The 15,757-nt window shown below is 40.8% G+C and overlaps 1 protein-coding gene across 1 annotated transcript in view; it reads right to left on the bottom strand.

Annotated features, from left to right (window-relative positions):
* The window catches only part of bmp7b (bone morphogenetic protein 7b), a 38,978-nt gene extending 23,658 nt beyond the window's left edge, over positions 1-15,320 (bottom strand). The window contains exon 1 of the mRNA XM_041798436.1: positions 14,653-15,320. Coding sequence (XP_041654370.1) covers positions 14,653-15,052 — 400 coding nt within the window. The 5' untranslated portion in view covers positions 15,053-15,320. The remainder of the gene's footprint in view (positions 1-14,652) is intronic.
* Between the last annotated feature and the right edge of the window lie 437 nt (positions 15,321-15,757).

Genomic DNA, 15,757 nt, shown 5'->3' with positions numbered 1-15,757 from the left:
TCATTAACCGTGTGTGCTCCATCACGCACACACATGCCTCTGAGCCTGCGTGTGCAGAAAGAGTAACAACAGGAAAAGGAGTCTTCACGTTTAAGACTTGTGGTCAAACCAAACTTTTAGGCAACCAAGAAGTCTGAGATTATGCCCACAGTGGCTCCATTGACCTCTCTCTCTAAATCTCACTGCGGCCACCAAACATGCTTGCCCTCTGCACCCATAAACTGTAGGGCTGGGTTCAACCTCATGCTTCGCTGGGCATCATGGAGCTGAGATTTATACTGTAACAGCCTGAAACTCACAAGAATGCATAGGACCCTCTCTCTACCCTCAGTACCCTTGCATGATTTATTTTGTGTTAATCCATCGGTACTGGACTTTAAAATACATGTAGGCATGTTGGTCTGACTGAAAACACACTAATTTCAGGGCTTTTCATTTACCTGTTCTCTTGCATGCATTTAAAGCCTTACAAGGCTTTGAAAAAGTGGGTGATTGTATGAACATTCTGTCTGTCACATCTTTACGGGACTATCAGAGCTACAAAACACGTGATGTAGCCGCTACCAAGGTGTAAATCCATACAGAACTGCATAACGTGAACCATGGCAACTGTAGACATGTCAGTACACGACATTTGTCGTTTTTGAAAAGAAAACAACTCACTGCTGTTCTTTGTTCTTCTTTTAATGAAGAAATTTCATCAAGCTCTGATAAAACTGGCGCTTAGCAGTATCCATGCTGATTTCTTCCGCCACAGATGCACCGGCCTCTTGTTGCTACTTGCTTACATCACAACTCCGCCACACCCGAAAGGACTGCTCCTCGTTGCTGATTGGTCCTGTCACTTTCTAACCGAGCCCAAACAGATCAGACGGGAGCTTTGCCAGATGGATTCGCCAGTGAGAAACACGGAAACGGGCGAAACCATCTGCTTTGCAAGGTTAGCTAAAACCATTACTTTTCTTCACTGATGTTCTATCCAAACCAGGACTTTGCCCCGTAAACTGACAGCAGCAATATCTTGTAGTTACAATGTGGTTTAGCACTACTTTGATCCAGAATGGTAATAAAGTTGTTTGTAGGCTCTGTCAGGTTATACCCATATAGAACCAAAATAATAAGTGATTATATTCAGCACAGGAATGTAGGGACGAATATCTTGTAGCAGTACCAACACATCCAACACTAGGGGTATGATGAGACGAGACGAGATTTTACACTTTTTTTTAATTTTGGAAAAAATATATGAGTGGAAAATATGTAATTTTTATGGCTGAAAATCATTATTGCAAAGCATTCAGGTCTATTCATGTACGTTTACACTCCTCTTGTACTGAATGGGCTATCAGTGCTTACACACAGTTTGCCTTGTCTAACTCTGACTTAAACTGTACATTTTATAGCTCTTCAAATCAAAACCTACACTATGCACTCATTGCTGCAATTACAATAATAGTAATAAAAGCATTTAGATTGTTTTGAAATATATCGTAATATATGATATCGCAATACTCACTATTTTGCAAAATGTTTAAAACGCAATAATATCGAATAGCAAAGTATCGTGATAATACCATTTTGTGGGGCCACTAGTAATTCCCACCCCTAGCAGAGATGTAACAGTGTTGTTCATTTTGCTGTATAGCTGTGGCAGAAGCATCTCAATACGGTCGTGGAAATGCAACAGTTTCAAACGATAGGTCTTCAGGGCAAAAAGTGACATTTTTTTAGTGGAGCAGAGTGAAGAGAAGTGGGAACTAAAGTTACCATCAGCCCCTGCATACCCATCACCCTTTGCACTCAACTCACTGGCTTGATCCAATGCCGTGAAAATGGTGGATTCTACAAGTGGCGAAGGGGAAATGAGTGACAAGCTTTTTAGATTGTGGAGGCTTAATCTGATGTGTGGGAGTATTTTGGTTTCCAGATTCACAGAAGTGCAAGTAGCAGAATCCAGTCAGGTCAAAGGACTTTTCCCCACTTCCCTACAACAGCACAGGGCTCAGCAGATTACATAATGTATAGGTGAAGGTTTTAGACAGTTTGTAAACATGCTGGAGCCAAAGTATAAATCATTTAAGCCTAGTGCATACCTATGGCACTTTTATATAAAGTGTTTGATAAATGCTGAAGTCTCTTTTTTTCCAAGGCTACATTTGTTGTTTGAGGAGTTTTTTTATACTGCAATAAAAATCAAGTTACTGAGGTATCATTGTATCGTGAGATTTTGATATCAATACATCCCTACTACTCAGCTAAATATTGTAGACTCTACCTTTAAGGAAATTTAGGAGAATTTTTTAGAAACCAGTAAAGATGTAATTCAACATAAAGACCCAAAATGGCTGTTTTTTTTTTTCCTCCTCTGCAGTTTTTGAAGAAACTGAATAAAGAGATAAAGGATGTTAGTGATGAGTGACCTTTCAAGGTGTTGGCAGTATTATACCTACAGACAGTCTGGCTAACAGTGTTACTCAAAATAACAACATTGGGATCAATTCTTTATAATAAAAGTGAAAAAACAGTAAATGCCTGGTTTGGGCTTTAATTTCTCTCCTTTTATTTCTATTTTGTATAGACCTCTCCTTTGCTCTAGGGCAAACTGTTGAATGAGAAGAGCCCACACACACCAGTGACTAAAGTGCCTGCAGGATAAATTGAGTCATCTTGGAAACGGGAACTTCATCATCTTCCCTCAGAGATCTGTCAGAAGATTGCACATTAGTGAAAGGCAACAAAGTGACAACAAAGAAACCACATCCTAAATCCTTAGCCTCCATTGTTCTGTGGAGTGATAAGATGTGTTGAGAGACGGGAAGAAGCGGAGTGGAGATATTTCTGCTGAGCTGTGAGGGATCTCTGTGTACTTGACTCTACTTCCTCTTAACTGCAGGATTAAACAGCCCAGAGACGTCGAACCGCAGCCATTCAGTTTCCCCCACTGACTCTTCCCCTCATCCTTGTGCTTTTATGTTCTTTAATTTTGTGGCGGCAGGGGCCACACCCTCTTCCACCAGCCAGGCCGCCTCTTATTATAGACCTCAGGAAAATTCACATACAATACACTCATTGGCTCCAAGAGACACATACACGTGTCTACATAAAACTTTTATAATTTCCTCCTGGCATTTTGTGCACACATGACGGGCACACTGGCACCCTGATTTTAACAGCTTGTTGTTTATTTTGTTTAATTACAGCCCCTTGCTATTTAAAATAAACACAAGAGCTAAAGAGGAAACACAGCTGCACACTTGCCTAAATAAATAAATGTGCCACATGAAGTTCATATTCCACACTGCACAGACTCAAAATGTCGTCACTGATCATAAAAACACTCTGGTAGAGTTGTTGCTCGGCTTTTACAGGCTTTGATTTGGCTGTCGGAGTCTAGTGAGGAATCTGGTCAGTATTACTGGCTTCCGCTAACGCAATCTTCCGCCTGGAGAGCTAACACACATCACACGGTGCAGCTGGTGACTGGGCAGGGTAGGTGGCTCTAAAATTGTGTTTTATTATGCACGACACATGACTGCCTGAACACCAAGACTCTGGAACGACTTCATGCTCCTACAAAGAAGAAATGCACAACATCCATTCAGGATCCACTTCTCCTCACCCCCCACCCCCACCCACTCCTCCTTTCCTTCTCCTTCATAGGTGTTACAAAACCAGAATCTTAGACTAGTTCTAATCAGCCAGCATCAATTCCTGGTATGATACCACTGCAACAACATCCAAACAACAAAAGTAAGAACCAGTTTGGGTGATTCTTGGTATTTATCATCATAGATCACTAGTAAAGTCGGAAAAATATGCCTCACTACTGAAATGTTATCATTGATAAATGTCATTCCCCTCTGACGCACCTGTCTTAAGGAATAGCAGTAGTTTTCCTAAAGTTTCATTCAGTGCCATGTTTGTTTTTGCAACAGCCAAACTGTTGGCCCCAGGATCTCTGGCTGTGCTCTGGCCCACATCTTCTCTCTGTTTCCCCTCCTGGTATGAGTGGTGGGAAAACCAGCTCTTTTTAGATCAGTATTAAGAGCATAACTCATCTTTATTTCATTTAGACTTTTTGGTTTAAATTTGAGCTTTGTTTTCACATTTTTTATTGCTAGTTGGTTTATTTAGTTTCGCTTTCTTTAGTAAAATGTGATATATTGTTTGAGTTTTAATTCATTTCAAAGTAAGAGTTTTGCTTTTTTATCTCTGTGTTATGAATGGTTCATAAAAAAGATCTCAAGCATCTTCTTAACAGTGCCCATAAAAATATTCACCCCTGGATGTTTTGCTCTTAAATTGATTTTATAACTCAATCATGGTCAATCTAATTTGGCTGCTTTGGCAAAAGTAAATACAAATGAACTTTTAACTTCAAAATGAAAACAGATTTCTACAAAGTAATGCCAGTTAAAAAATATGTTAGGTAAAATAAGTGAGTGCATAAATATTCAGTCCTTTAAAGTCGATGACCTTATTCAACAGAGGTCCAGTGCTAACAGTCTTACAATTTCTGAAATGGGGAGTGTAGGGAATGTGTCTCAAGTAACTGTACTAAAAAAAGACCCGTATCCGGAAGGTCCAGTCACTTGTTAATCAGTATTCCTGGCTACCATTACACCATGAAGACAAAAGAACACTCCAAGCAACTCTGAGAAAAGGTTATTGAAAAGCACTGAACCTCCCCCAGAGTTCAGTTAAATCCATCATTGAGAAATGGAGGGTTTGGCACATGTGTAAATCTGCCTAGATCAGGTCATCCTTACAAACTGAGTGACCGTGTAAGAAAGAGACTAGTGAGAGAGGCTACCAAGACACCTATGACTACTGTGGAGTTACAAGCTTCAGTAGCTCAGATGGGAGAGACTCTGCATACAACAACTGTTGCCCAAGTTCTTCATCAGTCAAAGTTTTATGGGAGAGCGGGAGGGAGAAAGCCACTGTTGAAGAAAACTCAGATTAAACCTGGACTAGAGTTTGCTAAAATGCATGTGGGGGACTCCATAGTCAAGTTGAAGAAAGTCCAAAATGGTGCTTTTGGGCCATCAGACAAGACTCTAAATTTGGCAGACACTGAATGCTGCACATCACCACAAACACATCATCTTCACTGTGAAGCATGATGGTGGCAGCATCATGCGACTCGGCGGCTGGCCCTGGAAGGCTTGTAAAGGTAAAAGGTAAAATGTATGTGGAAAAATTGATGAAAATGCAGGAAGACCATCTTGTTCAGTCTGCATGAGAACTATGGCTTAGGGAGAAGATTTTTTTTCAAGCAAGGCAATGACCCACACAGTGAAAGCTACACAGAAAAGGTTTAAAGACAAGGTTTAAAGGTGAATGTTCTGGAATGCAAAAGGCCAGACATAGTAAGTTGAGCAAATTCACCTGACACTGCCTACATTAGGCTGGTGGCAGGTGCTAATTTCCTACCCTGTAGTATAGCCTAAAATCAACATGCCACTTCTGCTGTCCACTGTGGTGAGTGACGTTACAGTGCATGTCTGAAAAAGGTCGATACAAATTTAATGTTACACCATCAAGCACGACAAATCCTCAGTGTTAACTTTGATGAGGCAGTGTGGAAAGAAGACCATTCCTCTGCTTCGTCAATTATATAGCAACAAAAATGGAGAAAAGGGAGAATGACTCAAACGTTCATGAGCAACACATCACTTCTACCACCAAAGAACTCTTATATCCTGCTGGTCACTGATAAGAAGCTGCTGAGGTTATCGAGACGAAAGAGAAAGGGTAGTGGCTAAACAGATGGGAACATGTTAATTTAGCAAACTGCTGCACTTGACACCAAATCTCCTTATTTCAATGTACTATTAGTATCAAAAATGATCAAAACTCTAGAAAAACTCTGTCTATTTCTTCACATAGGAGCATATGGGAGCATAAGTGTCTTCTTGTCTTTTGTTTGGGTTTGTTGCTTTGTTCTTCTGCTTACTTCTGCACATGTCAAAGCACTTTGTAAACCCATGTTTTTAAAAGTGCTATACAAATAAAGTTATTATTATTAATACTCTGTCTAAATCACACAAATACATTCAGTACTGCAACGCTCCTGATGTATTAGTGATAATAAGACAATGCGCAGGTGTTTGTTTGATTTTTATGGTTGCAGTGCACCCAAACAGATCACCCTTTTTTTGTAGTATTATTAAATATTCAAGATTCAGATAGGTCAACAGAAAAATGCAGGAGATTGAAGCTATTAGAAAAACTTACATGACCCCAGAATTCCTGGCAATGAAGGAGGTCCGTACATCACTGAGGCAGACCTAAAACTCCTGCTGCTCAGTGCATCTGGGCCTTTTGACCACTCGCCACATTGTCGTCCCTCCCGTAGAGTGTTTCATCATTTCTCCCAGCAAGTGCCTAAGCCTGGCCAAGAGCGCAGAGGCTCAGCTATGTGCATCCAGATGTCATTCTGGACTCCTGAGATCAACAGGTGAATCTCAGAGATGATATATAGGAAAAATCCTGGAACTTCTTGGCTGTGGTTTTAGCTTATATGGAGATATTTTTACATCTATTTGTGGTATTTATTTCTAAGCCAGATCTGGATATCATACATAATATTTTGAGGAATATCAAGAAAAATTACCTGACAGTAAAGCGGCTGTCTGTACCAACTGTTCAATTCCTTTGCTTCTGCTCACTCCCTGCAGCAGAAGCCAATTTCACTCAGCAACACTGCTTATCTCCACAAACTTTTCTGAAAGGTAAAGAGAAAGGTTCTTGCTTGCATGCATGTGCATACACATGCATGCCCTTTTAGTCTGCTGGGAGTGTATACAGAAGCTATTACATAAATCTACAGGAGTGAGAACAGTTTTGGGAACAGGCTGCACAGACAGAGGAATGACAGACCATCAACACAAACTTCTGTTCCAGTTTTCAGATCCTTTTTGTACAGAGAGCAGACTTAATTCATTTCAACCCACAGCTTCCAAAAGACTCAAACAGAATAATCCGTCAGAGTACAACAACTCAATGACAGACCAGAAAAAGTAGGAGTATGTGTGTTTTCAAAAGCGAGAAATGATGTTGAGAGAAAGAGAAAGCTGTGTTTTAGCCCAGGAGGAAGTGTGTGAAAAGGAGAGCTGCCGAGTGGAAAAACACACAAAAAGAACTTGAGAAAGTGTTGAAATGTTTTATGTCTGGAAGCACGGGAGGTTTAAACCTCTGGAGGTGAGGGCCAGAGCTGGAGGTTGGAGACTAAACACCGCAGAGAACCGCTGGGACCCTATGATAACTAACTAATTAAAACTGTGAGGCCGCTGCTGATAATCAATACTGTTGATTTAGAGGGGGGAAATCTGGTGTCGAATGGAGGGTGCGTGTGGGACACACTGTGAGCCAGACATGACGGTGGAGGTGGAGGTGAGGGGACTTGCTGGACTATGAAAAGATAAAGTTTCTCTGCACAGCTGCTTTGGCAGGAAAACATCTGTATTAGCCTCAGCACTATGAGCCCGCTGTGGAGAGGAATGCAAGGAGCAATAAAGAGACAGGCTGGGGGGAGAGGGAACACAAGATATGAGTATGTTTTTTAAAAAAAGACAGAGAAATTGGAGCTTAGATATTACAAATGTGGACCTCTCGGCTTCTATCGGCTATAAAACGAGCTCTGCGTGCCTCTCGCCTGACTGTAGCGTGACACAGCCTCAGCGGTGAGTGTGCACGCCAGTGACACAACGCTGTCTGAAAGCCAAACTCTCTAATAAATCCAAACTAATTGACCAGTTCGATGTTTCTTCTCCTCTCTGCTCTTCATTGCCTTCATATTAACACGTGTTATGAAGCTGGAAGAGCTGGCAGACAACAGGCAGCTCCTGTGGGAGCAGAAGAAGGGCCGTGAACAGTGGAGGGCCAGGTGGTGCCCCGTCAGGTCACCACGGTAACACAAAGGATAATTACCTGCTAGTGCTGTGACTCACTGTGCCGAGTCTGTGCGATCTGATAACAGCCTCGACTCATTTCTTTAAACATGGGGCAAAGCTTCATTATGACTCAATAAAACTGCTCACTGTGTGGCTCCAATTGGGTCAGACTATTTAAATTTTGTGAAAATGAGAGGGAGCAAAGCTGTAGACTTTTGTTTGTTTACTGCATCTTAACTCTGTTTTAGTCAAATGTTTCACATCTGGTGCAGATTAACAGCAGCCGAGTACTGCACAGTTAAATGAGCTCTGATGGCGCTTTGATATATTTGTTCATTTTTTTAGAGACGTCTGCCAGACAACAGTTCTCTCTGTAGGATTGTTACTATAGTAGGATTTAAAACTTTGATATGACACCAGCTTTGATGTCACAGCAACATAAATTAAAATCTTGGCACCCTACAGGACAATTTCTTGTTTTTGATGACCAAAAACTGCAAGCAAACTCTTCCATAACTCTTGCATACTGTCTAAAGTACATAGTAAACATTGTCATTGTTCCGTTACCAAATATTGCCAATGTTTTTGTGCAATTTAGACATTGCTCCCTCTCTCCTTCTCTTGCAACTGCTTGTAAACAAAAATATAACTGGAGGTTAAGTTCATTTTGATCCTCTGGATCATTAAAATAACGGAGATTGTACATATTTAAAACACAGTATAGAAAAGCATCATATTATCAAGGGGGAAGAAAGTTAGTCCTCAGACTTTCTCACATTACTGTCACTGAATAGCTTTTTGTTGACTTTTTGAATTCAGCATTTTACTTTTACTTAAGTATAATTTGGGGGAAGTTAGACCTTATAATAAACAATCTAGCTGGCAATTCATATTGTTATTTTTGCACATAAATTAAAAATCATATTTGACGATATAACACCCTAATGTATATGATAAGATGCCAGCTCAACAGAGAGTCGTTATAATTTTTCATTTTCAGTACATCAAACTCTTGGCAAAGCCACTGAGAGGGGAGAGCAGAAACATATTTTCCACCAATATAAGCTTTCAGTGTGGTTCTTTGCTCTAGTGTTAATAAAGAAATGTTGTCCAATTCTGACTCTAAAAAATGCAGCTATAGCTGCATCCAAACTAATCTCTTTCCTGGTTGCTGTTGTTTTACAGGCTTGCAGTGCAACTAAACTACACCTTTAGCTGCCATCTTGTTCTTTAAAAATGACACTGATTGGTCCATTCATTCTCTAACTAGGGCCAAGCATTTTTCATGTTCATATCGTCTTTTTTGCGTATTCATTTTTAATTCCGTTTGTTTCTCAAAAGTGTTCAGAATTTTCATGTGTGTAAAAATGATAAATTCATTAGATGCAGTTGTTTAAAAATCAATGAGAACCATATTTCATAGCTGTGATCTTAATCAAATCAATCAAAATCATCATTACGATTATGATTTCTGCCATAAACAAGCAACCCTCGTAGCAGATTTCTTGATTTTTCATATAAAAGCTTGTTTGAAATATCAGATCTTCATAATTTATACATGGTTTTCATACATGTACAAAAGTATTTAGCGGCCTGACCATTACACCAACAGGGACTGTAAAGACATTGTATTAAAATACATGTACTTTTGTATAGAGTTGGACCCCTTTTTAATATTACAACCTCCACTCTTCTTGGAAGGCTTTTGGAGTGTGGGAATATGCACTCATTCATTCTGTAGAGCATTCATGAGGTCAGGCACTGATGTTGAACAAGAAGACCTGATCGCAGTTGCTGTTCCATTTCATCCCAAAGGTGCTCCTTGGGGTTGAGGTCAGGGCTCTGTGTGGGCCAGTTAAATTCTCCCACACCAAACTCATCAAACCATGTCTTTATAGTCCTTGCTTTGTACACTAGGGAACACTTGTGTTGTTGCCACAGAGTTGGAACATAGCTTTGTCCAAAATGTCTTGGTTTGCTGAAACATTAAGATTGTCCTTCATTGGAGATAAGGGGCCCGAAACATTCAAACCCACTTCACACTGCAGTCAGGCAGGTAATGTTCTCTGGCATCTGCCAAATGCAGATTCGCCCATCTGACCGCAATACAGAGACTCGTCAATCCACAGAACACATTTCCACTGCTCCACAGTCCAGTGTTGATGGAAGTTCAGATCTTTCAGCTATGGATCAGTAAACCTTAGCAGTTGTTGACCCGCTCTGTGATTTTACGTGGTCTTTCATTTTATTGCTGACTTCCTGTTGCACTTTAAATTAATATCACTTACAGTTGACTGTGGCATATTCAGCAGGGATGTAATTTCACAAACCATCCAGTAGCAAAGGTGGCGTCCATCACAGTATCATGCTTGAAGTCAATGACCTCAACAAAACGACCCTTATATTTGATCACAGATGTTTGCAAAGGGAGACTGCATGGCTACGTGACTGGTTTTCTAAACCTGTGGCAACGGATCTGACTGAAACACCTGGATTCAATAATTAACAGGTGTGGCCAAATACTTATGTCCATATTGTGAAGTTCAGACTCTTATGATTAAGGTTCAAAATTGATTTAAGAGCTAAACAGACTTGTTACCAAAACTTGGCCTACTTTTTAAGGCACATTTCTTTCTTCTATAACCTCATGTACATTTTCAACAGCAGATTTTGTGTTTCTGCCTTAACATAGTAAATTTAGTATGTGGTCATTAATGGGTTTATGTAAACAGGTATTGTAACACAAGACCAAACCACCTCAGAAAACTTTAAAAGTGTATTTTGTACCTTTTTTAAGGGGCTGTCTGTTGAGAGCCATCTACTTAAAATGTAGAGTTGCCTCTTTATTCTCTCTATTGAGGCTATGTTATTCCAAGCAAGGTTGACTGAGTACAAAAGGAAATAAGGAAGCCGTGACTAACACACCTCATGATAACATTTTACTGTAACAGACTATAAACCCCTCCTCCCACACAAACAAACACAGGTGATGGTGTTGCTGCTGTTTCAGTCATCCAGGATGCAAATAGCAGACGTTTAAGTCACAAATGCCTCAGTTGGCATTTAACTCTGGGCTTAGGCAGTGTTTGTGCATGTGCTTGGAGTGTGACCGGCCTGTGTGTGAGCTGAATTGAATCTAAGCTCAGCACAGGCTAAAGAAGTGGCTGAAAGTCCTGGAAGCAGGGGTTAGTTGGAGGGGAAATGCTTTAATTTGCGGTGGCTGAGGGTTAATGCTGCCAGAGACCGCTGGGACTACATTAAATAATTATTATGAAAGCATTTGTATGAGATTATTTATTATGTGTGTAGTAAGATAGAGAGTTTTTCTATTTAAGCTGACAGGCAATATTTAAAAATGCAATTGCTATGGTTTTGTTTTGCCACCTTCAAAACAGAGAACACTGACGTGCTGGTGTATTATCATGGCACGTCCGGCACACACCCAGTGTCTCTTTGACATGATTTACATGTACATTCTGCTTGTATGCTGTAAGCCATTTACACAGCTGGGCTTTTAAAGTGGAGTGACTCAATGTGAGGACGTCCCTGACCTGGGGTCTGTCCCAAAGCCCACGCCCCACCCACCTGTCATGGCTGGAGTGAGCAACACTCACACCAGCTGGAAAAAAAAAGAAAGTATGATCTCCCCTGAGTGGCAATCAGGAAGGAAATGGAGGAATAGCTGGTGAAATTTTGTCTAATATTAGACGCTGCAGCTTTGTGGTGTGCATCATAAAATCAGAAATGTTGTTGTCACAGTGTTAAACTTTAAATAAAAACACAAACCAGTGCAGGAAAACAGGCCAGAGTCTGACTAATGTACCTTGGCACGGTAGTTCTGGAGACATGCAGAGTTTTGAGGGACAGTTTTTAAATAAAAGCCACACTCATTTTGCTTGCAGACAACCTAAATAAGAAAACAAACCCACAATGAGCAAAATGTGGAAAGGAAGGAATTTGAAGAGGAAACAGTTGATCCATTTGATAGCTATCACTTAGTCCTCTGTGTCTCTCTCTCACTCTCTCACGTGAAGGGTAATGAAACAGCACTGTTTAGAATCAAGCCGCCTCAATCAGGACACATATTTAATGCTATTACATGCAACATGTGGCAGATAGCATTTACACAACTCTGATTTTAATATCCAAATGAACGATGGACACGGAAACTCTGAGCCATGAGGAATGCTCAGCCTGGGTAAATAAATGCCATCAGTAATCTCATTATCCACAAGACTGCGGAAAGACAGTGTGACTTTCTTTGTATGATCTGCCTGATATATTCAATAAAACTGCTCTCTTAGCCTGTGTGACCTATCTTTGTTTAGACTGTCTGCCTCTTTTAAGCATCATCCTCATATCCTACAAGCACAACAATAAGTTATCTTTCTTTCACTCTCCAAAGCTCTCTCCTTCCTTGTGCTTCTTGGCCCCTCGACTTCACGAGGCCCTTGACTTTGCGAGTCTCTGCGGTCAAATCCATCTGTGTCACAGCCTGTCGAAAATAGTCACAATGCTGCCGCTTCCACAGTAATTACACTGTGCAGCAGAGGAGCCAGTGTCACCTCCCTTTCTCCTGCCAACAATGATCTTTCCAGGATTTAATGTAAACGTCCAACTTCCTGCAAAAATCCACCAAAATGCTGCAACAATCAAATGCATGTCCAGAATCATCTCTCCTGTGCCAAATCATGTCAAGGGTTGATAAACCAAAACAACACAGCTAGAGGAAAAGTAGGCCAGTTGCTGTGACAGCATAATTGAATTATAACAACGGTTTTATCTGTCAATAAATCTAACACTGCCTGCAAATGTTGTGAATGTTTGTATTTAACAACCTCTGACTATCCCTGACGGCAATAAAATATTCCAAGACTGTCTGAATTCAGAGCTCACTGGTCCAGAAATAACAACCCAAACAAAACTGTTCCGTCAGACTGAAGTTTGAATCGTCATTGACGAGCTCTTTTCTGAGTGTGTACAGGGATGTCTCCAGATTAGAGTGAAGGGAGGACCCAGTGCACTTTGAGCCCAGGCTGCTGTTGACTTACTCATTCTTTAGATAACACATGGTTGACATATTATCTGCTGGCTGCCTTCATCATCTACAGCGCAGCACCTGAACATTAGCTGGCTGCACAGCTGTTTAACAGAGAGGGACACTGGAATGTGACACTCCTTGCAAACACTGGAAAACTGTACTAATTTCAGTGTAGACATGGTCTCCTTTGGGTGCAAAATACACATGCTGCTCCCTAAATTAAACCCCATCACACTCAACCCATTACTTTAGATAGTTGTCTAAAATATCCCTGTTGTGTCCTAAAATAAACATTACGCTGTATCAACTTTAAAATATTCCCATCCGGCAGCATTGACCGTAAATATTAAAATTATCGCTTGACAAGAGAAACATATGACTCAAAGGTCACGTTCAAAGTGACCCAAATCTGATTTTGTTTTTGCTCATATGTGACTCATATCAGATTTTTTTTCTGACAGTGTGAACTGCACAAGTCACATCAAATCAGATCTCTTTCTATCAGATTCAGGCTGCCTTTTTATGTTGTTTTAAATGAGATTCATATTGGATCTTTTGGAATTCGAAAGCAATGTGAACGGCCAAAAAATAAACATCTGAGAAAAGATCAGATTTGAGCATTAAGGCCTATAGTGTGAACGCAGCCATAAATATCAGTCCAAGCAGATGGCTGTTTAGCATCAGTCTGGTTCTGCTCGGGGTTTCTGCCCTCAAAAGAAAGTTTTTTGGTGTTACTTAAATATTGATGATTTCTATCCCAGATAAATAATGAGCCTTAGTAAATTATATAACGAAGAGTATGGTCTAGATCAGCTCTTTTTCTGTGTTTTGAGACACCATTTGGTATAAATAAAGCAAAAAAAAAAAGGAATCTGAAGGACCTTTATATCCCTGTGGGCATAGGTAGTTTTACCATTAGGTAAAAGTAGCCAATTACCTGGGGCCTCATGCTCATAGAGTCATTATGGAGAGCATTAATTATCACTTAAATGTCTAAAATGATTTTCAGTTATTAAGATGTGTATTTTGAATGTAACTAGGGCCCAAGAGGGAATAAAACAGCATGAAAAAAAGATGCTGATAATTAATGCGTGGGGAGCAAGGTCCAAGCCCCTCAGAAGACCCCAAAATATCATTATGTCAAGCTTTTTTTTTTTTTTTTTTTTAAGTTAAGCAGATCCCTTTGGGCATACTGAGTACTGACATGATAACTTGATGGATTACCGTGCAATGCACTTAACAAAAATTGTATGATTTGTGACACGAAAAATAATATTGCACCAGAAGTGGATTATACTTTATAAGGTGCACTTGGCCCAGATACATGTCCAAATATTAAGACTTAAGCCTGAGTTTCAATGCTCTCTTAAAACATAAACACCAAATTCTGTTGAGTATTTGGCTACTTAAGATGCTTTGACATATTTTGTTCACTACCTTTGATTGCTTTTGGCCTCATATACATCTTTGCCTACAGGCTCTTAAGTACTATAACTACTCCTGATTGTGGCAAGAATCACTTAACATAAGGGTATTTACATTTTGTTATTTAATTGTCTCATTAGAAAGTTTTCCTGACAACTTTCTGGCTTTGCTGGGTAAAGATGCGAAATCAAATCATCTCTAAGGCGTTTGCTGCATGGAGTACTTTGTGAAACAGTGTTTTCAGTAGTTTTCAGTCATACTAATAAAGAAAGAAACAAAACTGCTTACCTAAATTGACAAAACTCATGACCATGTCTGCATCGTTCAAGAAGTTGTTGTCCTGCGTGCTGGCTATGGGAGGCCCCTGGGTGGTGAATACCGGCTTGTACGGATAGGAGTATCTGTTCTCGTCCCCTTCTGTGGACATGGCGTTGTATAAGTCCAACATAAACATCGGTGCAGCGTTGTGCTTGCCGTGGAGGTGGGGTCGTGGCCGGTGCGGCAGCCCCAGGATCGACAGGATCTCGCGTTGCATCTCTCTGCGCTCCTGGCTCTTCAGGCGGCGGTGAATGAAGCTGGAGTGAAACTCGTTGTCCAGCGTAAAGTTCGTAAAAGCGGTATCCGCTAGGACACAGTAGCTCCAAACCAAGAGCAAAGCCGGAGCACGTCTATCCAACATCCGTGCCATGGTGCTCGCCGTGCGTAATTGCGCCCACTTCTAATTGCTGAAACTCTGAAAGGATCCCAAACTCTGAGGAACAGGCAGCCTTGCTTCGATGAATAAAGTCAAGAGCGGACCCTCATTTTGAGGGAAGTGCTCCCGACTAAAACATCAAACTTTTCTTCAGAGTCTCTTGAATGATGTTTTTTTCCGGGGAAGTTTGGATCGCGTGGACCTCCGTCCTCCTCCACAACCTGTAGCCAACAAGTTACAAGTGTAGAGCCGCTCGCGTGGTGGCTGCGGGACCAAGTTGTGAGGAGGCGCTGTGTGCTGGGAGGAGCAGGAGAGAGAGAGAGAGAGAGAGAAAAAGAGAGAGAGTTGTGGTTCTCCTAATGGAGATAGGGCGAAGTTGGCTTCTTTTGTTAGCAGTTGGAGAAGGGCTTGAGGCTACATGTGAAAATTCAAAACGGATTAGGGCTGGATTTGTATCGTGATGCTTCTTTAACTTCATATCAAAGCATATGTCGTCATTCCTCTTCCTCAATAACTCGTGGCAGTGTGTGCTAATTGGTGATACATGTACAGACAGTGGCACGAGGCCTTTCAGTTACAGAGATCTAAGTTTGCATTTGTCCATATGGGTAAATACAAAAGTCTTGTGGGAGAAGTTAAAACATGCAGTTGCATTGCTGTTATAACAGTCTGTCATTTTCTGCAGGTGCACCCTCTGAA

Source organism: Cheilinus undulatus, linkage group 11 (genome assembly GCF_018320785.1).
Source record: "Cheilinus undulatus linkage group 11, ASM1832078v1, whole genome shotgun sequence".
NCBI classification, from domain to species: Eukaryota; Metazoa; Chordata; class Actinopteri; order Labriformes; family Labridae; genus Cheilinus; species Cheilinus undulatus.
Note: the sequence above shows the minus strand (reverse complement) of the source record. Positions and strands in the feature narration are given on the sequence as shown.